The 26,093-nt window shown below is 42.0% G+C and overlaps 1 protein-coding gene across 2 annotated transcripts; it reads right to left on the reverse strand.

The window, feature by feature from the left end:
• On the reverse strand, window positions 1-24,983 carry dctd (dCMP deaminase). Of its 2 annotated transcripts, none has more exons than XM_083922066.1 (6): window positions 24,865-24,983; window positions 20,911-21,010; window positions 11,000-11,135; window positions 9,531-9,647; window positions 7,147-7,243; window positions 1-899 (listed from the first exon to the last, which is right to left on the reverse strand). In XM_083922066.1, exons 1-6 carry the CDS (start codon window positions 24,903-24,905, stop codon window positions 836-838), a joined length of 555 nt encoding a protein of 184 aa, XP_083778192.1. In that variant the 5' UTR covers window positions 24,906-24,983; the 3' UTR covers window positions 1-835. The 2 variants fall into 2 exon arrangements, with proteins under 2 accessions (XP_083778192.1, XP_083778191.1); XM_083922065.1 differs by having other exon boundaries at window positions 1-903.
• Window positions 24,984-26,093: the final 1,110 nt, after the last annotated feature.

The raw sequence follows: 26,093 nt of genomic DNA on the forward strand, positions 1-26,093 counted from the left end.
GTCACTTACGTGGACGCAGACAGCTTATGAAGAAATGTTTAGCTTTGGTAACAGCATGTTAGACAGTAAAACAGCAAAAGAATAAACCGTTGTCATCTTAATGGCAGGTACAATGTGATACACAGATGCATGTTTTTAAAAGCCTGTTGATAGCATGAAGGAATCCTGAAATAAAAAGCCTCATGGGAACTTTAGTTGTTTAATGCCCCAAAAAATATTGATTGTTATTGCATTGTTAAATTAAGTTTTGAAATTTGACTTGACAGCGAAGAATCAGACACATTTAAACTTACAAAGATAAAAAACGCCAATAAAAACACAGGCTACATTTTAACAGTGGCAACTTTGTTGGTATGATGAACCAAATTGCAAACACACTGATTTACTGGGCAGGTCAATTAACTTAATTTCAAGGTGCCTCTGGATTAATCTAGAACTTTTAATCTACAACCATGAGAAAGTCTGCTTCACGACACAAACAATTTTAAAATCAAACACTCAAGAAAGTGCGTTCAGAGTCCTTGTGCAAACCAAAGGAAGTTAAAAAGAAAAAAAGAAAAAGGGTAAAGCAGCATTGAAAGACCTTCTGCCAAATCCATCCACAAAGGGCGAAGCGTCAAATTAAACTATCTTGAATATCCGGTTAATCAAAATATCAAAGGACGCCAAAGTCGAGGTATCCTTGAGTTTTCCTTTGGACAAAGCAGGGGGCAAGGAGACATACAGAAAAGAGGCATCAAAGTCTCTTTCAATCTTGTCAGTGTCGCTCTACTTCCCCGCCTCATTCAGCAGCTCCCCAAGGTGAGCCGTTTGCGTTTTCACGTGGTCGCGCTGTTCAGCATTCCAGGGTGGTTAATGGAATTAAAATCAATGACAATCTCAGTCCTCTTGGGCTTGAACTGCCTGCCAACACAGATGAAAAACAACAACACACACACATACACATTAGTCAGGGACACACAGGTGTGAGGACACACATGGACAACACATGAAATATGGATGGGGATGAAAGTCACTTCATCATCATTCTTCTATTGAAAGGTTCAGTCTGTTGTCTATCAGTCTGTGTGGTCCTCCCAGCAAATCACACAGAACTGACGTAGCTCTACGCTAAAGTGTACTGTGTTGGGAAGTGCTATTTGGCAAAAGGAATTATCACCCACTATCAACATCTCTCCATCGCTATGGCGGGTTTCAGTATCTTGTAGCTTATTTTTTCCCATCCACGCACTTTAACTTTACTGTTTCATTGCTCTTATTAGCACCGTTTTCAGCCACAGAGACAAAAGGGCTCTAAAAACCTACTGTACGATGCCTGAAGCCCAACAGACAGTGGAACATGAAGCAGCTAAAACAGAGACAAAAACAAAGTTAAAATGAGTTCACGTTGGACTACCATTCATCAGGTGGACACAAGGGTCCAAATAAACCCTGATGTTGCTCTGTTGCTGGTCTGTTAGACGCTTGCCCTGGAAGGCTCGCACATTAAATGAACTCATCGGACAACAATAATAGCCCAAATTATACATTTATATATGTTTTGTACTGTATCATGTGGATTTGTTGTTGAGTTTTAGTTTCTTAAAATGCACCACATAAAGCACTACATAGCCTTACTATAAATACTTTGGGTGTATGGTATTGGCATTATGCTGCATATTAATTCCTATAAAAATAAACATTAAATAAATAAATATTGCACTGTGACCCACCAGCACAAAGCACAGAGAACTTCCTCAAAATAGTTAGAGCTAATCTGACACATGACCGGACGGGTATGGACCAGGTTGCTGGAACTTAATGTCACATTTGCTTTTGATGGGAAAGACCTGGGCACATGCATAAACGATGTGTACGCACAAAAACCCAACGTACGCCTTTCCCACACATGATGGTATTGATAAAGGAAGAATGTGCAGTGAGAATGTGAACACCTCACACAGACTTCAGACCAGTGTACATACACACAAAACGATAAGGAATAGAAGTTAAGGGATGAGAAACTTTGTTTTTAGATTGTTTATCAATTTTACTGATACTATTATTATTATTATTTTTCCAGGCTGCACAGCATTCTGTAAAATCTCAATTAAAGGTGCATTTATAAACTGTATGAATGATTTATGATTGATTCTCTTTATTTACATTTGAGCATCATGGCCTGGTTAATGTTTGGTTTAACCTGATCCTGAATTGTGAAGCACGTTCAGTCTGTTTCAACATGAACTCTATGAATGAATCACTCATCATCCATCTGATGTTTAATAATAAAGATGATTTTACCACCCTGATCGTTTGCAGAAACATGACGGATTAGCTATACCAATGCTAAAATAGCTGCAGGCGTACATAATGACAGCTGCTCTGGCACCGCTGCAGAACCTCGATTGTGCATGTGTGCCAACCTCCCCAATGACTGAGATTTATAGAAAACAATCTGGCATACATGCGGCTTAATAAATCTGATGATAGTTATATTAACAGTGTCTATAGAAAGCTATGATATTCTTTTGAAAGTCACTTTTTCTTGTTTTACAGCCTGAAATGATAACACATAAAAAAGCTTAATTTACACATTTTACCTTACAATATTTAAGTGAATCTTTTTTTTTAATCTCTAAAATTGAACTTAAAAAAAAAGGAAAAACTAGAATCGCAGTGTTGTTAAATTGATGAGTCCCTTTAGAATCACCATTAGAAACATTCTCAGGTTTAACCAATCGCCTTCCAGATTACACACCAAGTTAATTGGCCTCCACCTGACATCAACTGTGGTGTTTTTGATTACTTCAGAATAAAATCAGCTGTTCCTTTGATTTGACTTCAGAATAAAATCAGCTGTTCCTTTGATTTGACTTCAGAATAAAATCAGCTGTTCCTTTGATTTGACTTCAGAATAAAATCAGCTGTTCCTTTGATTTGACTTCAGAATAAAATCAGCTGTTCCTTTGATTTTTTACATGGTAACACAAAGATTTCACCATGGTTGGAAAGATGCTTTCAAAAGAGCTCCAGGATAAAGTTGTGGATAGGCACAAGTTAGGAGAAGGATATAAACAGTGTTCAGAGGCTTTAACTTTCCCTATGAGGCCCGTTTAGAGTAATGTCCAGAAGTGGAAGGCATATGGATCCACCCAGACCTGGCCTAGATCTTAAATCCCTAGTCCTAAATCCTACAGAACATCTGTGGATGGACTTGAAGAGTGCAGTCAATCACTGCTCACCACAGGATCTGACTGAACTCCAACAGTTCTGCTGGAAGAAAGAGTAAATGTATTTCCAAACTAGGTGCAAAAAGCTGGTAGAGACAGATCCAAACAGTTGATCATCTAATCACTTGAATGTTGTAAGGCAAAAAGTACGACGGCGTATTAGGGCCAAGTATGAAAAAGAAATTACGGACCCTGGTGAGGGGGTAATATTTTGAGAAAAAAAAAGTGGCAAATCTCCAAGAAAATAAAGATGCAGATTTATGAGATTACAAAGTAGCAAATCCACGAGAAAAAAGCAGAAAAATGTCAGTATTACACTCCCTGTTGAACTACTTCACTTCAGGATCAACACGGACGCTGCTGCATGCCATGCAAGTTCCTACTGTATGTCTGCAGCACTCTGAAAAATACTGTTGACTGAACAAAACTACAAGGTCCGATGACGTCATGTATAATACGGCAGTGGATGAGAGACTGTGGTGCTTACGTTAACGTTATGCGTATGAAACTTCAACAGCCCTTATTTTATTATAGCCACCTTTGGTAGAGACAGGTGCTGGTTTGTTTCAGCCAGCAGCTCCTTTATAGCACTTGGCCACAGATTTGTGGCACCCTCAGAAAAACAGTTAGAACAGATAGAGACAGCTTTCATCTTTACTTGTTTCAGTATTTCACTATTTGCAGAGTAGCGTACTGTGTGTGAAAAACAGCAGCGTGGATGAGTGACTGATTTGTGTCGCTTATGACTTTATAAGTATAATAAAGTTTTAACGCCACCATTATTTTTGATGCGCGATTAATGCTGATAGTGAAGTGAGCCACAGCACGCACCAGATGGCTAGGTTATAACGTGACATTGTTAACTTACGCCTGTTGAACAGGTGTATTGATAAGCATGCGTTGCTAAGCATTTAATACCAGGGCAACGCATGCTTAGCAACAGTCCCTGGTGGAGATGGATTTGAAATAAAACCTTCCTTAGTGAGTAAAAAGCCATACTTTACACTTTTATACTACTATTTTCAACAGCGCTCACAATACACAATAACTCAGGAATATTTTGTGGTGCTGCAAATGGCACGCTCAAAAAACGCCTGCGCTCATTAACCCACAGGCCTGGATAGATACCGCCACCTACTGGCACAAATGTGCACAACACTCAAACAACAAAACAGAAAATGAACAATCTGGCTCCTACAGTACATACGACGTTCGAAGCGCCACAATGCAGTCTCTTATCCACTGAGGTATTATACAATACCATCGGAGCTTGTAGCATTCCTCATTCTTTCTAAACTACCAAACAGTATTTTTCAGAGTGCTGCAGCAATAGTAGCCTGCATGGCATGCAGCAGCATTTGTGTTGATCCTGAAGTGATGTAGTTCAACAGGGAGTGTAAAACACAACACTGGAGGGCAAAAATAAAACACCATTTTTTTTAGAGTTTGAATTTCGTAGATCTGTGACTTTATTTTCTCGTGAATTTGCTACTTTCTAATCCCGTAAATGTGCGACTTCATTTTCTTGTAGATTTGCCACTTTAATCTCATAAATCTGCAACATTTTTTTCAGAATAGTACCCCCCTCCCCTAGGTCCTTATTATTTTTTTCATACTTGGCCCTAATACACCGTTGTGAAAATGTCTAAATCAAGCTGGGAAAATATTTTTTTATGTATGCAACAAAAAAGTGACACTTTCAAAAGGGTATTATAACTCTCTATAGTCACTGTATATATACCTGTCTGTGCGTACATGGTTTTACTTTTGGATCTAGTGACTAGAGTTTTATGCATGTGGCCCCTGGTGCTTGTCCACATAAAACCTGGAGTAGGGAAAATAATTTATTCAGTTAAATATTGCAATTTAAAAAAAAATCGGAAATCGCTTAAATAACTTAATTTGAGTCTCTGTGGCGGTTGAAGGACATAACTGCTTAATCGTTGTAGTCTGAGTAATGTGAAATCCTATCTGTTTCAAGAAAAACATACACACATACCAGTGTTCAAGATGCTGGGCCTCTCAGTTTTTGGAAGGCTGATTTTAATATGTACAGTATATACAGCAGAGCAACTTGCTGGTCAGTTCACAGACAATGCAGTACCAATACTTTCAAATTTAAGGTTGATATTGTAATTGTGCTAATATTCAGTATAACTTGATTAATTGCCTCCAGAGGGATAAAATAGGCAAGATTAATTTAAACTATCCTGAGGGAAACTATTGTGTTGCAGACCAAATGAACACAATGCAAGAAAGTAAACAGGTGAACTGTGAGTGTCCTAAATATACACATGCCAAAAATGATGAACAGGTTGATGGTGAAGAACAAATCCAATCAGCTGAACCGGGCAGAGCCACCCTGGCACTGCTGAGATCAGTTGCATAAAAATAGACCAAATAGCCCTTTGCGTAATGCATTATGGGGTGTAATAAGCAGATTAACACACTTTACACCTGATGAAAACCTTTGTCAGCTGGAGTGATTCAATGCGGAAAAGGTGTTATTTAGTAGTTTAACATTAATCTGAAGCCAGGGCTCTACAGTGCAAGTATTTCACTCACATTTGTTCCTTAACATAGAGTTTTGTGAACCAGAAAAATTATTTAAGAGCCCAGTGTGTGACCCGCTGGGTCCCTCCGCTTTACTTTGCTGGAGGAGTGCAGACAGGAACTCTGGAGCTTGTCAACCTCTAAGCAGGCCACAGCGACATCTTGCTGACCACGACCCGCTTGGGGGCACTTTGGCCTATTTACGCTTCATATCGGAAGGGGCTCGGCACTGGTACTGGAAAGGCAAATCAGTGCAGATGGTTTGGCTTGGCAAGGCTAAAGTGCCAATACAAAAACCTGACTTGATCTGACCTTTAATTTAATGGCATGTATTGAGCACTTCAAGCATCTTCAAATGTGTTATCACCACCACCACCTGACTCTTGCATGACATGACTGCTACTGCTCACTGTGCTGGATCAAATTCTTTCAAAATAAGGACAGGGGTCAAACAGGGCTGTGTCTAGCTTAGGTTCTTTCCCCTTTTATGTGACTAGTACTCTTGCTGTGCTGTACCCATGAGAAGCTCCTATCAGGAGTTCAAGTATTGCCTTGGCATTGCCCACTACAGTTTTCTGGTTTATATGTTTAACAATTTGCAGTGTGATGCTAATAAGTTGGGCAGACAATGGAAGTGTGGAGGATGTTGGTGCAGTCTGTTTCTTTTGCTTTTCTCTCATCTAATTTATTGTTTTCAGCTGGCCCTGTAGAGTGGCCTCTCTGAGAGTTTCAGGGCACATCCTCTCAAATGTCCGTTCACTCACCATTTTTCCATTACAAAAAAAGGCCCCAGAGAGATTTAGGAGACTCTGGAGGTGACGTAGCACTCTGAATGGGTTTAGATCGCTGATGATCAGCTGATCAGTGATACAGCACGTGCCGTGAACAATACGGATAAGACGCCAAGATGGAAGGAGCAGAGCAAACCAACATGGCCAAGACCTCTTCATTGGTCCACCTATCGATAACTCTGCTCTTTGATCTTTTCTGCTCCATATTCTTGATAAACGTGTGCTTGCTACGGCTTTGCCGGCTTTTAAAAATGGCGCAGGTTGTTGCGGCTTGAGTGCGACCTCACATCCTGCTTTGCAAATCACACCCCGCTTAGTGTTATCCAATCAGCCACGGGTATAACTCAGGGGACTGAAGAGGCCCCATTTTCTACTCAGTCAAACGGCCTCCTGAGCGACTCACATGCAAATTAGGGGCGTTTTTGGCGAGATAGAGCCGCCTCATTCAGGGTAGTCGACCATAGTGGAAACAAACCTATTGTTATCGTGTCCCTGTGTGTGTGTGTGTTTGTGTGTGTGTCCTTTGACCTTGCATATAAAAGAAAACACTTCCACTTGTTCTTGTGTGTCAGTTCAAATGCTTTACTCACCTGTATTGTATACCTGCCATATTGAGCAGCCTTCTGGAAGCAGTCATCTCTGGTGTGTCATGGTACTTATCAGAAAGATAGACCACTTCCTTAATACCTGCACAGAAGGAGGGAGGGAGGGATTATGAAGAGATGCAGAATGCAGGAGTGCAAGATAAATACGGACCGTTATTAGTCTTAGAGATGTGCTGAAAGCAGGAAGAGAACAGGATGAAAGAAGAGGAAAAGTTTATTTAACTGCTGTTTGTCTCCCTATTATGGCTACGTCTGACTGTCCATCCATCTCAGGGCAATATTTCAGCTGCCTACAGGATGAATCCCAATAAATCTGGTGACCACCCTGAGAACAAACTTTACACCCTTTTGCCCCAAATAAGGCTAAAAAAAACCCAGGCAAATTCCTAAGTATTCTGTTGGTGTTCACACTAAACACATCCGTACTGTTTGCTGCAATGAACATTATAGCCAGTAGTAGGGATTTACACTAATGATGGTGAAATTAAGCTTTCTAAAGGTTTAGGGCGTCTGATGGTTTGGAAATATGTTCATTACTCCAGGCCTCATTCAAAACAATGCACATTGACATTTACCAGCGCTATAAATAACCCAAGCCTGTATATCTACATTACACACAGAGTCACACGCAATCCAGTGTGACGCAAATAGCCTCATGATAAAAGGCTGATTTCTTCCTTCCTCCAATCTGCAAAGGAAACTCAAATTAAAGTTTAGTTTCCTTTTAACACCAACTAGAACTGAATTGGAACAATAAGCACTTTCCTGCAACATTTATTTTATTCTGAATTTTTAATAACTAATATGACTTACTCATGTTAAACCAAAAAGGTTATGTAATGATGAACACTACTGTCCCACAGTGAAGTTCAGCTTTTCAAAGGAATCACATTGCGATGAAATCATATATCAAGATACTGCGATACACGATTATGTTGTGATTAAATTGGTAATAACAAGCACATACTAACTGAAAGTTGTCAGAAAATTGGAGTTTATATTTTTCACTAAAGTTCTCAATAAAATGCGAAAATATTCAGTGTGGAGTCTGCATGGACCATAGACTGACACCCATTCATTCAGCATTCAAACACTCGGCAGTCTGCTAACTTGTTCTTCTCACTACTGTATCGTTGTTGGAAGATGCAGTGACTTAAATCAAGCAGTGCTTATTGCTACGCAATGGTCTGTTGTGTTGAATTAAATGTCCACAGTAGCACCCATGCAATACAGCTAAAGGGACGATAGTCAACCAGCTTTGTGGCAGTACATGCCCGCCGCTGCACAGGAGCTCCATATAACTGTGTAGCCTGTGCCGTCTGACCAATAGCCGACCCCTGTAAACCGACGAGCAGGCAAATGAGTTCACCCATGAGGTTGGGACGTACTTTCTGCGCTCTGCGGATTTGTACTGTTCAGGCAGCCACAATGTGCCATGTTTGTAGTGCACACATGCAGCCACGGCCCCCGCTCTTCACCGCTGGTTTAGCTGTGAGGTTATCAGCTGTGTGCCTGCCTGGCATAATGTTACTATGTGTTCGTAGGACGGCAGATTAAACCTGCCAGTCCTCATGGACATTGTGTCATGTGTCACTTGTGTCCAGCAATCGGCCATTAGAGACACAAACTAAACAGGAAAAATATCTTTAATTTAAGCTCTCCAATAAGCTACTGGAATAAAAGGCATACGCCGGTGCACAATTACAATTACTTTTTATTGTAACTGAAAGCATTAATTGGTCAAAATTGTTATTGTCGATTAATCTGCACTATGTGAAAAAAAAATCACATCGATGTGTGCGACCTGGCAAGCTACACTGCTGAGAGACTGAACTTTAGTGGCTGGTAAGAGACTTCATCATTACTGGGTAGTACAATATAGATTTGGGACCACTGATCATTTTCAATTTTTTTTATTTGTAGGGGGTTTGCCAAGAAAGTTGCTAATTTTTAGATACTGAATGCTGAAACAAAATTAACTGACAACTAACACAGTTAGCACCAACTTTCAGTGATTATAGCCCCTGAACACCCACTCGGGTGTTTTCAGTTCTTCTGGCTGTTTAGACCCCTGCTTGGGTTGAAGGTGGGCGGGGCTTTGATGAGAATTTAATGGGAATATATGACTTGGAAATATAAAGACTTACTTTGTCCCGCTTTAACAGGATGTCAATCATTCACAGCAGACACACCCACACAGTCCTGAGAAGAGGTCTAATCAACATGGTTAACTGAAAACACCTGTGTGGGTGTTCAGGGGCGTTAAATCTTTAATATAAATAGTAACAGCTGACTGGCGGGTAAGAGTGTGTGTGTGTGTGTGTGTGTGTGTGTGTGTGTGTGTGTGTGTGTGTTTTGTAAACACCCACCGGCCTGGATGATGAGCTTGGCACACTCGTTGCAGGGGAACAAAGCCACATACATGGTGCAGGCTTTCACATCGGCGCTGTTCTTGTTCATAATGGCATTCAGCTCTGCATGGCACACTGTGGGACACAGCGATGACATTGTCCCAAGTCAGTACAAGGCATAAACAAAATGGACAGGCATAATATGCAAGAACCTGGCTCCGCGGATGGTGCATGAATTTTATAGCTGTGTTTCCATGAACGTATTTTAATGTGCGTTTTGAAGATTTGCATTAAAAAAGCTGAATGGAAACAGCAAAATGTCATAAAACTTTCTCAAATGAGCCTAAAATAATGCTTACTGTGGTTTTTGCCTTTCGAAATAGGGTCGATGCTCTAAATTGGATCTGGAAACACCTTTTTCCGAATAAGTTTCCTCTCTTGGCATCTTGCCCAGTCAAACTAATTCCTGAAGACCTCTCTCCATTTTTCGCTTGCAGATGGGATTAGATAAGTGAGGCGACCGTTTTGTTTCCCGTTAGCAACCTCTACTTCTTCTGCTATGTTTACAGCCATGTGAAGCCTATACCCTCAACTTCTGACCGAAACCATGCAGCCTAGTTTATTCACTCCAAATCAGTAGATGGACACAACTAATTTGAATGTCAGTTGGAAAATGGAAACACAGCTTATGACACAAGAGAAAAAGACCAAAAACACTTCCTCCTCTCCTAAACACACTACATAAACATAAAACTAGTTGAATGATTACATTACATATTTGATTGAAGATATTCCCAATTAAACTATCCACGGTAAGGTCTGAGCATTATCCACTGTAACTGTGACACTGTTTCTGGAAAGAGGTGTTCATGTTGAATGGTTTTAATGTATTTTCCGGGCTTTCAGCCCAACAAACAAAATTAAATTCAAACCTTTATAATGGGGTGGGGGTAGAAGTCTCAGTCTAAACACTACTTGGTCAAGGAAAATGCCACATTTTCACGGGTTTTGACTGAATCCTCTGGATAAATTCTAATATAATGTTAACCATCAGACATTTTCTGTGGAACTGTCTGATCTCTTCATGAAAATGAAAGTTTTGTTAAAAATGCTTATATGCTCTCTACTCTAGAAGAAGATAAAGTATACTGTGAGAGGATCTGAGTCATGGATAAAGAGTGAGATTCTTTCATTTATCCTCTACCGCCCTCTACAGGCCAAAGTTTAGCATTTGAGACATGAAGAGAACTCTGCAGCATAGTATGGACAACTATTGAATTACAGTGTTTGTTGAACACAATGCCTTGACATTTGGATAATGTTAATTCCAGAGGCCTTTCATACAGTAAGATGAATGAGAATGAGTTATGTGCTGTGCTGGATGAAAACAGGAGCGCATACACATTTTTTTCAACAAAACGGTTTGATTCCAGAATAAAATAAAAATTGAAGCAAGGAAAAAAAAAAGTGTGGGCATGCATTCTCACCATAAGGATATTTAGTGTCGAGCCGGTCGTCAGCAGACCGGGACCAGGGTAGCAGGTCATCATCACAGCCATTAGGCATACCATTGTAACCAATGCCAACTATCTTATTCTCCTGGTTCACTATACACGCCCCTACCTGCAGAGAGGGAGAGCGGTTTCATAATTTGAGGGCCACTGCGAGCAGGTTCTCTTTTTCAACAATTAAAAAACAATACACACAATACAAGCACACAAAAGTGACAGCACACATTAACAATTCAAAGAAACACGTGCATTCAGACTGCTGTATGGTTGACAGAGGGATTTAAATTGATAAAAAGGGATACGCTTGTCTAATTGTAGACGCTTCTGCAGATTGCTCCACTTGTGTGGAGCATAGTATTCAAGAGCCAAGTTCTTCATGCTAGTGCTTACATGACGACTGTCAAAGACCAAATAGTCTTGGGACCTGTGCAGGGTTTACCCTGTCATTATACGGTTTAGGCGCAGGATAGTTGATAGTTTGCCCCCAGCCTAAGTTTATGAACGTAAAAACAATGAGGAAAGCATCTGGACGTTCAATTAATACCCCTAATGAGCGAAGTCCACTGACAGTAGAGAGCAAGGTGAGTGATGGAGGTGTGTGTGTCAGTGAGTAAGAAGTCAGCAGTAATGTTAGAACGGTGAAAGTGGCAGAGCAGTGTTTTTACAGTTTGTCGGTGAATAAATGTTACAACTCAATCAACTCCCAGTCTAGTCTTTGGTGGCCAACGTTGTCTGCTGAAGCTAGAGACAACTTCAGGTAAAAAACTCACAAATAAAAACTTTGTGAATAAAGCAAACAGCCTACTTTATCAATAAACCTGCTCAACCTGTTGTAAACTCAGCTGGCTGAGACAAAACCAGCGGGACCTGAATAAACACATCAACAGGAAAGAGGACGGATACAAACTGATATCTTTGTTCTGCATTCTTTCTAAACTTCACTCAGTACTGTGATGTCGGAAAATTATTTATTATACTGATATTTGAGGCCAACTTCTAGTGAGATATTATTGAGTTTATATAGCACTATATAAACAATAATATCTCACTTGACTTTGCTGTTGTAAACTTTACTGTTGCTGCTCTAGAAACAATATTTGGGTATAAAAAATATTAAATTCTAATCATGTTCTAAACTATTTAAATATTTATTTTAAAAAGCAATTATTACAGATGTGACGTGATATTTAAACTTCACAATATTTGTCATACCTGTCAAGGTGAAAAATTCAGTGCGTTTACCTGCAGTTTAAAAACGGGCATACCCTGGTTTCATAAACACCATGTAGACACTGTACCCCGGGTAAAATTGGGGTTCTCATACCCCGGTTAACAGACCTAGAGAACTCCTTCAGTTCCGGATTAATTATCCATGTAAACAGTGTTCTCTGATTATTATCGGGTTTCTTGTCTGCGCATGCTCCCCACTCTGGAAATAGAATAAACCAGGAAGCAACGGCACTGAAAACAAGATTAAAAAAACAACAATAATAGAGCGTTACCTTTAAACTGAGGAAGGACCTCGCAACGGCAAGTAACATCACTACCAAGAAAACCCGTTTCTGTCGTAATTCTGTCCAAAAGTCGGACGTTTGTGATTTCGACAAAGGTGAACCAGAAAACAAATGTATTCAGTCCAGGTGTATGTTGGTGGAGCTCTACCTACTGTGCCTGCGGAAGAGTTACTCCGTCATTTTCCCATTCAACCCCCTCATGTATACGAAGGGAACTTCAATAATCTGATCATTGGGGCCATTTTTCGGGTTACTGATGTACATGTAAACGTACTGAACACACTGATTGCCACTTTAAAATCTTATGCGTGGCAGAATTTTGGATTCCTGGTGGAAATGATAAATGGCAACAGAGTTACAGATAACATGAACAGTATTTAACCTCTGAAAGGAGATGGTGGCGCAGCACCGTAACGTTGCCTCGCAGCTTCTTTAACATAAGACTACAAGTAATAGATACATTGTCATCCAGTAGGGCTGTAGGATTTTATCGATGATGCGATATTAATCAATATTTTGTTTCCAGAGAAAGTATCGATCTTTTGGCCGCAGGTATCGATACATTAAGTCCCATTCAAATCCCCATTACTCTGCTCGATGCCCATTTCCTCCCCTGTTTGCTTTGCAGGAAGCGCTATTAGGTCGGCCAGCCGCTAGTGTCGCTGTAGAGCATTTCTAGCTGTCTGTCTAGCAGAGATGGGGACTTGAGATATGAGACTCATGCACAATTTTTTTATCTGTAATTTTTGGAGCATTAACATCAGGAGCAGAAAGTCCCTCTCCCACAGAGATGCGCGAGCGCCCACACTCCGCAGATGACACGGAGAGCATGTCACCTGCTGCTGCTGCGAAGTTAGTTTTAAGTTGGATATTCATTTATCAAACGAACGTACGGCAGAAAAACGTGCGTACGACCATTTCCAAGCAAACTTCGGCATTTATCAATTTGGACGTGAGCAGGAGCTACCTGCAAATCTCACTGGTCTGGTCTGAGATCGTGTACGCACATTTGAGCCTGTGGATTTGCGGTGCAGCACAGCAAAATCTGTCTGAAAATAATTAACAAACCTCAGCTGTCATTAAGCATAAGCAGTCACATATTAAGAACAGATCAAAACGGATTCTTAAAATGAATAAAAATAAATAAAAATTGTGGTTGGAGCAATTGATTGAACTCATGTGCATCTGAAGGCACCATCCATGAATGATTACGCATTCATCAATCGCAAAAACTACCACTCGATAAATGTACAGGTGATTTGTGATGCCAAGCTGTCACTTTTAAACGTGGTGGCCAGGTGGCCAGGGGACACACACACGATTCTTTTAAATTTCAAAACAGCTCGGCTCCAGCCCCCCGCGACCCCCGACAGGGGACAAGCAGTTGAAGATGAATGAATGAATGAATGAATGTGTTAGCGCGCAGCACCAGGAAAGCGCACTGCAGAGTCAAAGTCATCTCGGTAAGTGGCTACCCTCGATAAATTGCATTAAATCAAACAAGGTATCAGATGATTAACATCTTGATATGGTTCTTCTAGGTGACAAAGGTTATCCTTTAACGGAATACCTAATAACCCCGCTGGCAAACCCCGCTAGAGAGCAGGAGCACAGGTTCAACAGTGCGTACACATGCACACGGGTCACAGTGGAGCGCTGCTTCGGGTTGACTGCCTCCGTTATTCTTTTCAATACAGTGTTTTTATGGGCCCCTTTTATTCCACTCTTAAGACTGCCAAAATGCACATCTTTATTTTGCTCCATCTTGGATGTCAAGATGCCGATCTGTGTGTCGGAAAAGTTTCTTTTCTTACCAGCGTTTCTCCTCTCCATGTTTGACCTCAGTGGGCGAGGCCTCCGAACCAGGAATATTTAGGGGCGTAACATGTTAATGACGATCGAATTCAGCCGCCGCATTTATCAAGGCCCGCTCATTCGTACGCTGAGATTGGTCGGATACGAATGTTTCATAAATTACACGTGTGTCCTGTCCTACGACCAATTCTGCGCTCAGATCTGCGCTCGTTTTCACGCAAGATTGATAAATGAGGGCCAATGTCTCCAGCTCATGTTCTGGTAAAGTTAATGTCTCCAGCTCATGTTGTGGTAAAGTTAATGGGCCTCATTTATCAATCTTGCGTGAAAACGGGCGCAGATCTGAGCGCAGAATTGGTCGTAGGAAAGGACCCACGTGTGATTTATGAAACATTCGTATCTGACCAAATTCAGCGTACGAATGAGCAGGCCTTGATAAATGCTGCGGCTGAATTCGATCGTCTTTAATATGTTATGCCCCTAAATATTCCTGGTTCGGAGGCCTCGCCCACTGAGGTCAAACACGGAGAGGAAGAACGCTGGTTAGAAAAGAAACTTTTCCGACACACAGATCGGCATCCTGACATCCGAGATGGAGCAAAATAAAGATGTGCTTTTTGTCAGTCTTAAGAGTGGAATAAAAGAACCCCATAAAAACGCTGTATGGAAAATAATAACGGCAGCGCTCCACTGGGACCCGAGTGCGCCTGTGCGCACTGTTGGACAGGTGTAACCCAATTAAAAGCACACACGTTTGAACCTATGAATTGCAAGAAAAGCTGGGATTATATTTAGGAAATCCTAAGTCAAACACATTCAACTTGCTCAAAAGATCCATTTCATTCATTTTGTAATTATGGCTGCAGTATATTTCCACAGAACATACAAAAGGGTGTTGTTTTGTGTTTGCTATTATCCAAGTTTGTGATTTTAAGCTCTTTAAAATAGTTTAAAGACTGTAAGTAACCAATGTTCTGACCGTTGTGGGTTAGCTGTATATAAACTACTCCTTTAGGTGGAAACAACAGCCTTCTGATCCAGAATATCACCTTGAATGCGAGGGGGTGCATTTCACGGCAGGGGTGCTGAATACGGCACAACACCGGCGCTATTGCTCTGTAGCGGAGTTTGCCAGCGGGGTTATTCGGTATTCCGTAAAAAAATACCTTTGTCACCTAGAAGAACCATTCCAAGATGTTAATCATCTGATACCTTGTTTGATTTAATGCAATTTTTCGAGGGTAGCCACGAACCGAGGAGATGACTTTGGCTCTGCAGTGCGTCTTGCTGCAGCCACGCGCCAACACATTCATTCATTCAGCGGGGGGCTGGAGCCGAGCTGTTCTAAAATATAAAAGAATTGTTTGCCCCCCCCGGTCACCTGGACGCCACGTTTAAAAGCGACAGCTTGGCATCACAAATCACCTGTACATTTCTTTTATCGAGTGGTAGTTTTGGCGATTGATGAATGCGTAATCATTCATGGATAGTGCCTTCAGACGCGCATGAGTACAATCAATTGCTCCAACCACAATTTTTTATTTTTTTTATTCGTTTTAAGAATCCGTTTTGATCTGTTCTTAATGTGACTGCTTATGCTTAATGAAAGCTGAGGTTTGTTCATCATTTTCAATCAGATTTTGCTGTGCTGCACCGCAAATACACAGGCTCAATTGTGCGTACACGATCTCAGACCAGACGTGAGATTTGATCGTAGCTCCCGCTCACGTCCAAATTGATAAATGCAGTCGTTTGCCAGGAAATGGTCGTACGCATGTTTTTCTGTCGTACGTTCGTTTGATAAATGAGGGGCAATGTCTCCAGCTCATGTTCTGGTAAAGTTAATGTCTCCAGCTCATGTTCTGGTAAAGTTAATGTCTCCAGCTCATGTTCTGGTAAAGTTAAATTCTCCAGTGTAAACTTTGCATTTGCATGAGATGTGTGAACCACATCAGACAGTTAAACAGTTAGCTTTACCCCTCCAACTCTGATGCTGAAAAAAGTTTTTTTTTTTTAATGGTCACATAAACACTCACTTGAGTTACCGTTACATCAGGGGGATATTTAAGTTATCCATCTCTAACCTGCAGCTCTCTGAACTCTTTGAACAAGTCCTCATGTCTGTCAGCTCCATGTTTCACAGAGTTGGTCGTTGGTCAGACGGGCTTTGTGGTGTCCATGGGCTTGCCCTTATTGTCGGCAACGTAAGCGAATTACTTCAATATTTGGCTCCGTACGTCTGCTTTGTCAACCAGCCGAGGGTGGTCAGCAGGAGCACTCGAGCCACTGTCAGCCATGTCTGTGAGTGACATGTCTGTGAGTGACATGTCACTGTGAAAACCCGCCCTGTCTGGCTGCAGGCAGTTGGGAAGCAGAGAGAAGCTGCACGAAAAACACGCTGCCCCGCTGTCGCACAAAGTTCATAAAGTACCGATACTAATAAACCGTGAAAAGTTATTGTTCTTAATGGCTGGGTACGGCGGTACCTTTCTAGTATCGGTTTACCGTGCAACACTATAACATATCCAGGGTTTCCTGCAGGACTTTACACAAAGTTTAAAATGCATACAGGCCCTTGTCATTTATTATAATATTTTACTATTATGTAATATTTAGTGTTTAATAAATAATTGTTCAATGTAGTATTGAGTAGGCAGTCTACATCCTACCTACTCAATACTAGGTTCCGGCGCTGTGTAAAGCGGCAGCCAGCAACAGTTGCTCTCTCTCCTTTCCGCACTTTTTTTCTATTTTATCTTATTTTACTGTCTTTTTATTAGTGCTTTTTCCTGTAAGTCGTAGTGCTAACCTTAGCCAACTATGTTCATGTTTTTTGTCCGTTTGTCTCATTCTTGGGACTATTTTTGCCGACCGCGTCTCCGTCTGGACGCAACAATGCGGCGGCTCCATTGTTTACACCTGTGAACAGCTGTTGTTGCTAGCACCAACGGCGCTAATGCGGCAGAGGCCTGAAATCCCCACAGAACTGAGGAGAAAGTACAAGGGATGTAAGGCTGGACGTAAACAACGGGAAAAGAAGAGGAGATACAAACCATCTCTCCCTTCCATCACCATGGGGAACGTGAGGTCGCTGGCTAATAAGATGGACGAGCTGGCGGGCCTGGTGAAGACTCAGTGGATGTATCGTGTGAGCAGTGTGCTGTGTTTCCGGAGACGTGGCTCCATGAGGACATCCCAGACTCTAACGTAACTGTGGACGGCTTTCAGACTGTTCGGGCGGACAGGAGTCACCGTGAGAGTGGCAAGAGGAAAGGTGGGGGACTTGCTATTCTTATTAACAACAAGTGGTGTCATCCTGGACACGTTACTGTAAAGGAGCGTGTGTGTAGCCCGGACACTGAGCTGCTTGCCGTGAGTCTGAGGCCATATTATTTGTCGAGGGAGTTTTCACACGTGATCGTTCTGGTTGTTTACATTCCTCCGACTGCAAACGCGGCGCGCGCAAGTGACGTCATCCACACCGTCGTCGCGGGACTTCAGACACGGCACCCAGACGCATTCATTGCAATATCTGGGGACTTCAACCACATCACTCTGGCTGCAACACTGCCCACTTTCAAGCAGTTTGTGGACTGTCCCACCAGGGAAAACAAGACACTGGACCTGCTGTATGCTAATGTTAAGGAGGCTTACAGCTCCACTGCCCTTCCTCCTCTTGGAAGATCAGACCACAACCTCATCCACCTGCAGCCCCTGTATAAGCCCCAAGTCCAGCGGCTTCCTGTGACCACCAGGACGGTGAGGAGATGGTCACAGGAGACTGACGAAACTTTACAGGGTTGCTTTGAACTGGGATTTGCTCTGTAATTCACATAGGGAGGACCTTGATGATCTCACGGACTGCATAACAGGATACATCAATTTCTGTGTGGACAGCCTTGTTCCTACAGTGACTGTACGCTGTTTCCCAAATAACAAGCCGTGGGTCACCAGAGACATCAAGGTCCTGCTGAATGAGAAGAAGAGGGCCTTCAGAGAAGGGGACAGAGAGCAGATGAGGCAGGTCCAGAGGGAGCTGAAGGAGAGGATTCAACAGGGCAAAGACACCTACAGGAGGAAGCTGGAGCACAAACTCCAGCAGAACAATTTAAAGGACGTGTGGAGCGGCATGAGGAGCATCACTGGCTACAAACCATCTGGTAGCCAGACAGTAGGAGGTGGTACTGAACGTGCCAATGAGCTGAATCTGTTCAACAGATTTGATGAAAGGGCTCTGGACCACCCCCCCCGCGGCTCCTTCACAACCATCCACCTCCAAACCTCCAGTCCTGCTGACAGCCCCCCCTCCCCCTCAATTCCTTCCTGATTTTGCCCTAACTGTCCCCTCCCCCCCGCCATCACCTCTCTCAACCCCCACCAACACACAGAGCAGACAGACCATCACCGCAGAGCAGGTGAGGAAGGAGTTCTGCAGACTCCGCCCAGGCAAGGTAGCAGGCCCCGACGGTGTCAGCTCGAGGGTCCTCAAAGCATGTGTGACCCAGCTGTGTGGAGTACTGCAGTACATCTACAACTTCAGCCTGAGTCTTGAGAAGGTCCCTGTTCTGTGGAAGACTAGCTGCCTGGTACCAGTACCAAAGAAGGTGCGTCCCAGCTCCTCCGAAGACTACAGACCGGTGGCGCTGACGTCGCACCTGATGAAGTCCCTGGAGAGGCTGGTTCTTTCACTTCTTCGGCCCTTGGTCAGCTCATCACTGGACCCTCTACAGTTTGCCTACCAGCCAAGACTAGGTGTGGAGGACGCTATCATCTTCCTGCTCAACCGTGCCTGCACCCACCTTGACAGAGCGGGAACCACAGTGAGAATCTTGTTCATGGACTTCTCCAGTGCGTTCAATACCATCCGGCCTGCTCTGCTGGGACGTAAGCTGACGGCGATGCAGGTGGACCCTCCCCTGGTTTCCTGGATTACGGATTACTTGACGGGTCGACCACAGTATGTCAGACTGCAGGACAGAGTGTCTGACACTGTGGTCAGCAGTACTGGAGCTCCACAGGGAACTGTTCTTTCCCCATTTCTGTTCACCCTGTACACCTCAGACTTTCAGCTCCTCTCTGAGTCCTGCCACCTGCAGAAGTTTGCTGACGATTCTGCAATTGTTGACTGTGTCAGTGAGGGAAAGGAGGAGGAATACAGGGGTGTTGTGGACTCCGTCGACTGGTGTGCAGCTAATCACCTGATTCTAAACGCCATCAAGACTAAGGAGCTAGTGGTGGATTTCTGCAGGAGTAAATCTGCCCCCACACCCATCTCCATAAACGGCGTGACTGTGGATGTTGTCCAGGATTACAAATACCTTGGAGTATACCTGGACAACAAACTGGACTGGTCCAAGAACACTGAGGCTGTCTACAAGAAGGGCCAGAGTCGTCTCTATTTCCTGAGGAGGCTCCGGTCATTCAATGTATGTAACACAATGCTGAGGATGTTCTATCAGTCGGTGGTAGCCAGTGCCATCTTCTTTGCTGTTGTGTGCTGGGGCAGCAGACTGAGGGCAGCAGACGCAAAGAGGATCAGTAAGATCATCAGGAAGGCTGGCTCCGTCCTGGGGGTCAAACTGGACTCTTTGGTGGCGGTGTCTGAGAGGCGGATGCTGTCTAAACTGCACAGCATCCTGGACAACAACACTCACCCACCAGCTGCTGACCTCCAGCAGAAGCACCTTCAGCCACAGACTCATTCTCCCCCGATGTAATACTGAACGCCGGAGGAAGTCTTTCCTTCCGGCGGCCATCAAACTTTATAATTCATCTCCCCCTGGTCAGGTAAGGAACAGTGGAGACACTGTATCCTGAAAATGTCACATGTCACTTTATATCATCACTGCACCACTTTACACAGTTGTACTGTCACTTACTTAAGTGAGAAATGCTGCTATACTTTACACAGTCACTTTATACCACCACTACATCACTTTATTTAGTGGTACTGTAACTTACTGCTGCTACTCTCTTTACTGTGGTTTACTGTAACTTATCTCTGTAAAATGCTGCTACACTGTACTTTACTGTAACTGACTGTAACTTACTCCGGTGAGAAAGGCTGCTACACTCCACTGTCACTTTATATCACTTTATATCACCACTACATCACTTTATCTTGTGGTATTGTAACTTACTGTTGCTACACTTCACTGTGCCATACAATCACTTAGTTCTGTGGGAAATGCTGCTACATTTATAACACTGTTTTCACTTATCGCTCCTTACCACTTATTTAGTTTATTTAGTTTGTACTTATTTTATTTCAGTATGCTGCTAAACGGCACGCTGCGTATTGTTGTATATTGTAAATACCTACGCTCAACCATATTGTCTTTTGCACTCTGTCACGCTTAGTTAATTGTTTGATTTATTTTATGTTAGCTTATTTTATTTGATTTATGTTTTTATGCTTATTGTTACTCTGATCCTTTCCCACCTTTGTATTGAAACTGTTTTAACAATAATTTCCTTCGGGATGAATAAAGCTTCTTGAATCTTGAATCACAGAAACAACAACACAAAGACAAACAAGACAGACAGACAGACACACACCTGTGAACTTGGGTCTTTGCTCCTTTGTGCTGACAGAAAGGCTACAGCCATAAAATATTCTGGCCATTCCAGGTAGTCTTCCCTCTTCTTAGTTGTGCTGCTAAAGACAAACAAACAGAAACACTGAGTAAAGCATTTGATTTCTTTTGTTTTGCAACATAAACATCTGTCACTTTAATATACCAGAATTATCGTTTTTTTGACAAAGAAACGTATTATGCATAATCTTCAGTAAAATCTCTAACATTATAGTTTATAGTAAGAGTGTGATCTGGCAAAAAGTTGTATCGCAATATCAATATGTAAATCTCATCCACAACTACCACAACAGACTTCAAGCTGTCATTGATGTTAAAAGGGGGCAATACACGGTATTAACAACTGGGGTATGTAAAGTTTTGATCAGGGTCATCTGGGTTCTTTCTTTTGTCATTTTGATTTAAGGAGTGAACAGTTATCTGCCAATAAATAGCTTCATCCAACTATTAAACATGAGTGGAAGAAAGGTTTTTATGTTATCATTCATATCTTCTTAAGAATGGCCAGGAAAACAAATTCTCCAAGGGTATGTTAAAAAAAAAATCCAATTTCCCCGTGTGGGATTAATAAAGTAATTCTTCTTCTTCTTCTTCTTCTTCTTCTAACTTATGAGCACAACTGTATATGTGCTGCCTTTGGGTCAAATTCTGCAGAATTCTAATGTCAACTATCATAGTTACGCACATAACACACAGATATCTTGCACTGTCTCCAGATGACTCAGTCCAAACTATTTAAACAACCTCCCTCTGGGATTATTAAAGTATTTCTGATTCTGATACCAATAGAGTCATTATGTCACTGTTTAGAGCAAGTCAAATATTGGATGAACCAAAATGTCCTTCAGCTAAATTAAGAAAAAACTGAGATCATTGTTTTTGGCAATAAAGAGAAGAGGGTTGCTGTCAGTAAACACCTTGAGTGACTGTCTTTAGAAACTAAAGACCAAGTCTGAAACCTTGGCCTGCTGATAGACTCAGATCTGACCTTCAACAGCCATATCAAATCAGTCACCAAATCAGCCTTTATCAACTTAAAAACATATCCAGAATTAAGGGTTTTCAAACTGATCAGGAGAGGCTGATTCAGGCTTTCATCTCCAATAGACTCGACTACTATCCGGCTGTTAAGTCGTGACGTAACGGCCTTTCAAAATATGATTCCCGGGTCCAAGCCTTTTATTTCTACAACGCCGCAGTGCCATGTTCCCCGTTGTTTGAACAGATCTGAGTTTTTAAAAAACAACGTAATTGTCATTTTACCTCTTTCTCATAATTTAAAAAGGTGTTTAACAGACGAAAGAGGTGATGTAATGGTTCACATGTTTGACCTTTGTGTCTGTTTTGTTTCAACGGATTTGGACCCAGAAATCTTATTTTGAAAGGGTGTTACTTCAGACTTAACAGCCGGATTGGAGTAGTAGTCATACTGAAACATATTGAAGAGGATCAAACAGCTGGAGTTTGAACCAGAACAAAGAGATCCGATCACATCACCCCAGTTATTAAGACCTTACATTGGCTCCCAGTCAGCTACAGAACATATTTCAAAGTTCTGCTACTGGTTTACAAATCACTGAATGGTTTTGGTCCAGAATACATGAAGGACATGTTAGCAAACACAAAAAACATTTCTCTTTTCATGTGCTTATAGCTAAGCTCTTTTTAATAAGTTTAAACATTATCCATTTTCTTTTACTTTTTTATTCTTCTTTGCGCCTGCTTTTTTTTTTTTTAATGTTTTGTTTTGTCTTTATGTAAAGCACATTGAGCTGCCTTGGTATGAAATAGGCTGTATACTGTAAATAAAGATGCCTTGCCTTGCACCAAATGCATAACTGCAATGCATTGTGGGTGGTATCCACCTCTGGAGTGACCATCGTTGTTCACTCGATCACTCAGCCCTCCAAGGGGAAGTGCCAAGGGGAAGTGAACGAGGGCATGTTGAACCACTCCTGAAACACAGCTTTAACACAGTTTCTCTTGTAGGGGTGGGAATCTTTGAGTGTCTCACGATTCGATTCAGAATTGATTTTCGACACACGGCAAAGACCAAACATTTCTCCCAACTCGTCCCATACGGAGGCTTCAGGTTTTTCAGGTTGGATGACCGCTTACGTGCTTACACTGTACCAGCTGACGTGTTCTCTCTACTCATCACTAGGGATTTCACAAGAACCGATACTTGCGATACCCTACGATTTAAAAACAAACAAAAAAAAAGACAAAGATGCCTATTTTTTTGAGGCACCATAAGCTTTGGTGCTGTGACTCTTCCGGAACTAATGGGGGCAGTATAGTGTTCCAGTAATACTCGCATCAGAAGGTGGTCGTAACAAAAAGTGGAACTCACTCGGCAAAACAAACCCCATGTTGAAGATGGCAACAGCAATCACTTTGATTCGTTGATAATGAGCCGTGTATGGAAGTTCTTTGTGTGTGAGGCAGATGACCCTGGCGTTATCATCAATCCACAGAAGCCACTATGCAAACGATGCAGCCGCGGTCTTAAGACCAAGGGAGGAAATACTTTTATTTTATTTTAGCATTTACCGTAACAACAAGCGGGATGCTAAACTTCTGGGTTTTGACGTCAGCTCTGGCACACTTACTGCTCACAAATAAGGGGTGGAAGTGTTTTGGTTCTCGGGCTGTGGGTGACACAGTTGTATGAATGAGAAAGGTCAGGTGAACGTGGTTTTGAGCACATAACGTTAGTTCAGTCTTCAGTGACTGCACGTGTTTCTTTCCCCTGCCCACCACAGCCCAAGTTCTGGCCAGATGGTACCCTGCTACTGTCAGTAATTAGGTGTGTGTGTGTGTGTCAATGCCAATGTGTGCATTCTGTTCAATGTGTGAATCTTATGTTGTTGCAATATGGCCAATGGTCTGTTGCTACATATTGATTGTGAGACAACTTTTCACCATGAGGATAAAATATTGTCACATTTTAATATCACGAGATCTTATGGGATGATATCTGCTCACAACCCTATTAATTGAATGGTTGTTGAGATGTACATGATTACAAAAAAAACACATCCTGAAACACGTGTGATGTTAAGAATATGCACCCCCCCCTCCAATATATATATATTTTTTTTTTTGGGGGGGGGGGCAGTGTCGGAATGTAACAAATTAACATTAGGCTACATTTCCTCAAACAGGCCTAAGGTACCTGAAAGTTTCCATTTGATGGTACTTTATATCTTAACTCCACAACATTTCAGAGGGAAATATTGGACTTTAAAAAAGATTTTAAATAAAAAACATTAGATCGACTTACAGTATGCTTTGTTATAGATTAAACTACCAAGTAGTACTTCTTTATCCATTTCCATTCATATTTTAGTTTCAAAATACTAAATAGTATGCCTGTCATTGAAAATGAGCTGCATTAAACATCAGAACATTAACATAGCAGTGAAGAAACATGGGTTATGTAAAGTTACAGTGGTGTAATGGCGTCATCTCCCTGTGGGTGTTGGAATCTGACTTTGACTGTTGTGATAGACGGTCCCGCTGCACGTGCTTGTTAGCATGTGTATGTTTACACAGTGGTAGTGTTACTTTCACTTAAGTAACGTTAGGAAAAACATTCCTCTTCCACCACTGTTTAGTTTTGGATAGTCGGATACCGCGCCCAGCGTAGTCTTCTCTCTATCACGTTGAGCTAGTAGCTCACCTCCAAACGCCCGCTGGGGTCTAACTACATATGAGTGATAAATGTGACAAACGGGCTGATAGAAAGGATACATGGCACATGTTCACGCAGGCTGCTGTTGGAAATAGGAGAAACCTGTGGGAAACAACCGCATGGTGTGGACAGGCAGCACTACACCAGCCTGTACTCGGTCTGTCTGAGCCCACCGGTGAATTTGCTGTCGAACGTAGACAACAAGTTCAGAAAAGTTACCTGTTTAGATGAGCGGGCCCCGGCTGCTCAGCTTCTTCCATGGTCTTCCAAATACCGGCCTTTCTCTGGACTCTATGCTGGTGAGTTGGCTGAAAGTAAATTCAGCCCGACCGAAAATGAGACACCGTATTACGTCAACACGAACCAGGAAGACAACTCCCGCGCTATAACTTTGTCTTTTACACCCTATTCTTTGCCTTCCAGGACCCGTTCTTTGCCTTCCAGGACCTGTTCCGCCGTCCCTTCGCCAGGACTGAAGACTCCAGTCTCAACCGTGGCCTTAAGAAGTCTAATCCTAAAGTCTGCCAGGGTAAAGTCAATTCAGATGTCTGCTTAAAAACATTTATACATGTTGGAAAATGATTGCAGTCGTTCAAGATATGAAAAGACTGTAATTCATGTAGCACTGAATTGGAATTGTACAATTTTTCAATTTTGGGGGTTCAGGATTTTTTTGGGCAGGCCTGAAATCATGGCTCAATGTTCAACGACAGATACAAATAAAGTAGGAATTGCATTAATTATCCCTGATTTAAAAAATAATATCCAATAAAAGAATAAATAATAACCCTGCAGCATTGACAGGGGGGATGTTGGCTATTCTTCTAGCTCTGGAGTGGAACGGAAATTGTAAACCAAGCAGTGTTAAGACGGATGGATTCATGCTGTGTATTAACCAGTTTCATAAGCATGTAGTCAAAAGCAAGACAGGATGCTGGAGATAGCTGTTTACAGAATAAACAGGACAGGAGTAATGGTGAAGTCATCTGGATTCCAGCTCAGAAGGTGTAGACTGAAATAGAATGGCATATAAATGTGCAAAAAGTGCAACAAAAAAAGTACAAGTAAATATGGAAGTAAATTATAGTAAGTCTGAAGTCAAAGGCAGGCCGCTATTCATATAAGAAGTGACCAGATGCAGAATGCCTCACTGAGGGAGAAACTCAGCGCCTCCAGCTCCATCTCTGAGTTTCTTTTCTTTTCTGTGAGGAAAATCCATATGAAACAAAATATTTATTATAGCAGAGCAGTCTTTAAATACTTGGGAGTGGGACTTCAGATGGAAAACAATTCAAACAAGCACCCACAGTTTTAAGAACAGAGAATTTATTTGTAGAGGGCTAACATGTTAAAAGCACCTAGAGGAGTTTCTCCAGGTAGCTATAGAAACGATAGGTACATAATTGTGATAATAAGGAAAATCAACACAAAGAACAACGACAACGCAA

Source organism: Echiichthys vipera (genome assembly GCF_963691815.1).
Source record: "Echiichthys vipera genome assembly, chromosome: 2".
NCBI classification, from domain to species: Eukaryota; Metazoa; Chordata; class Actinopteri; order Perciformes; family Trachinidae; genus Echiichthys; species Echiichthys vipera.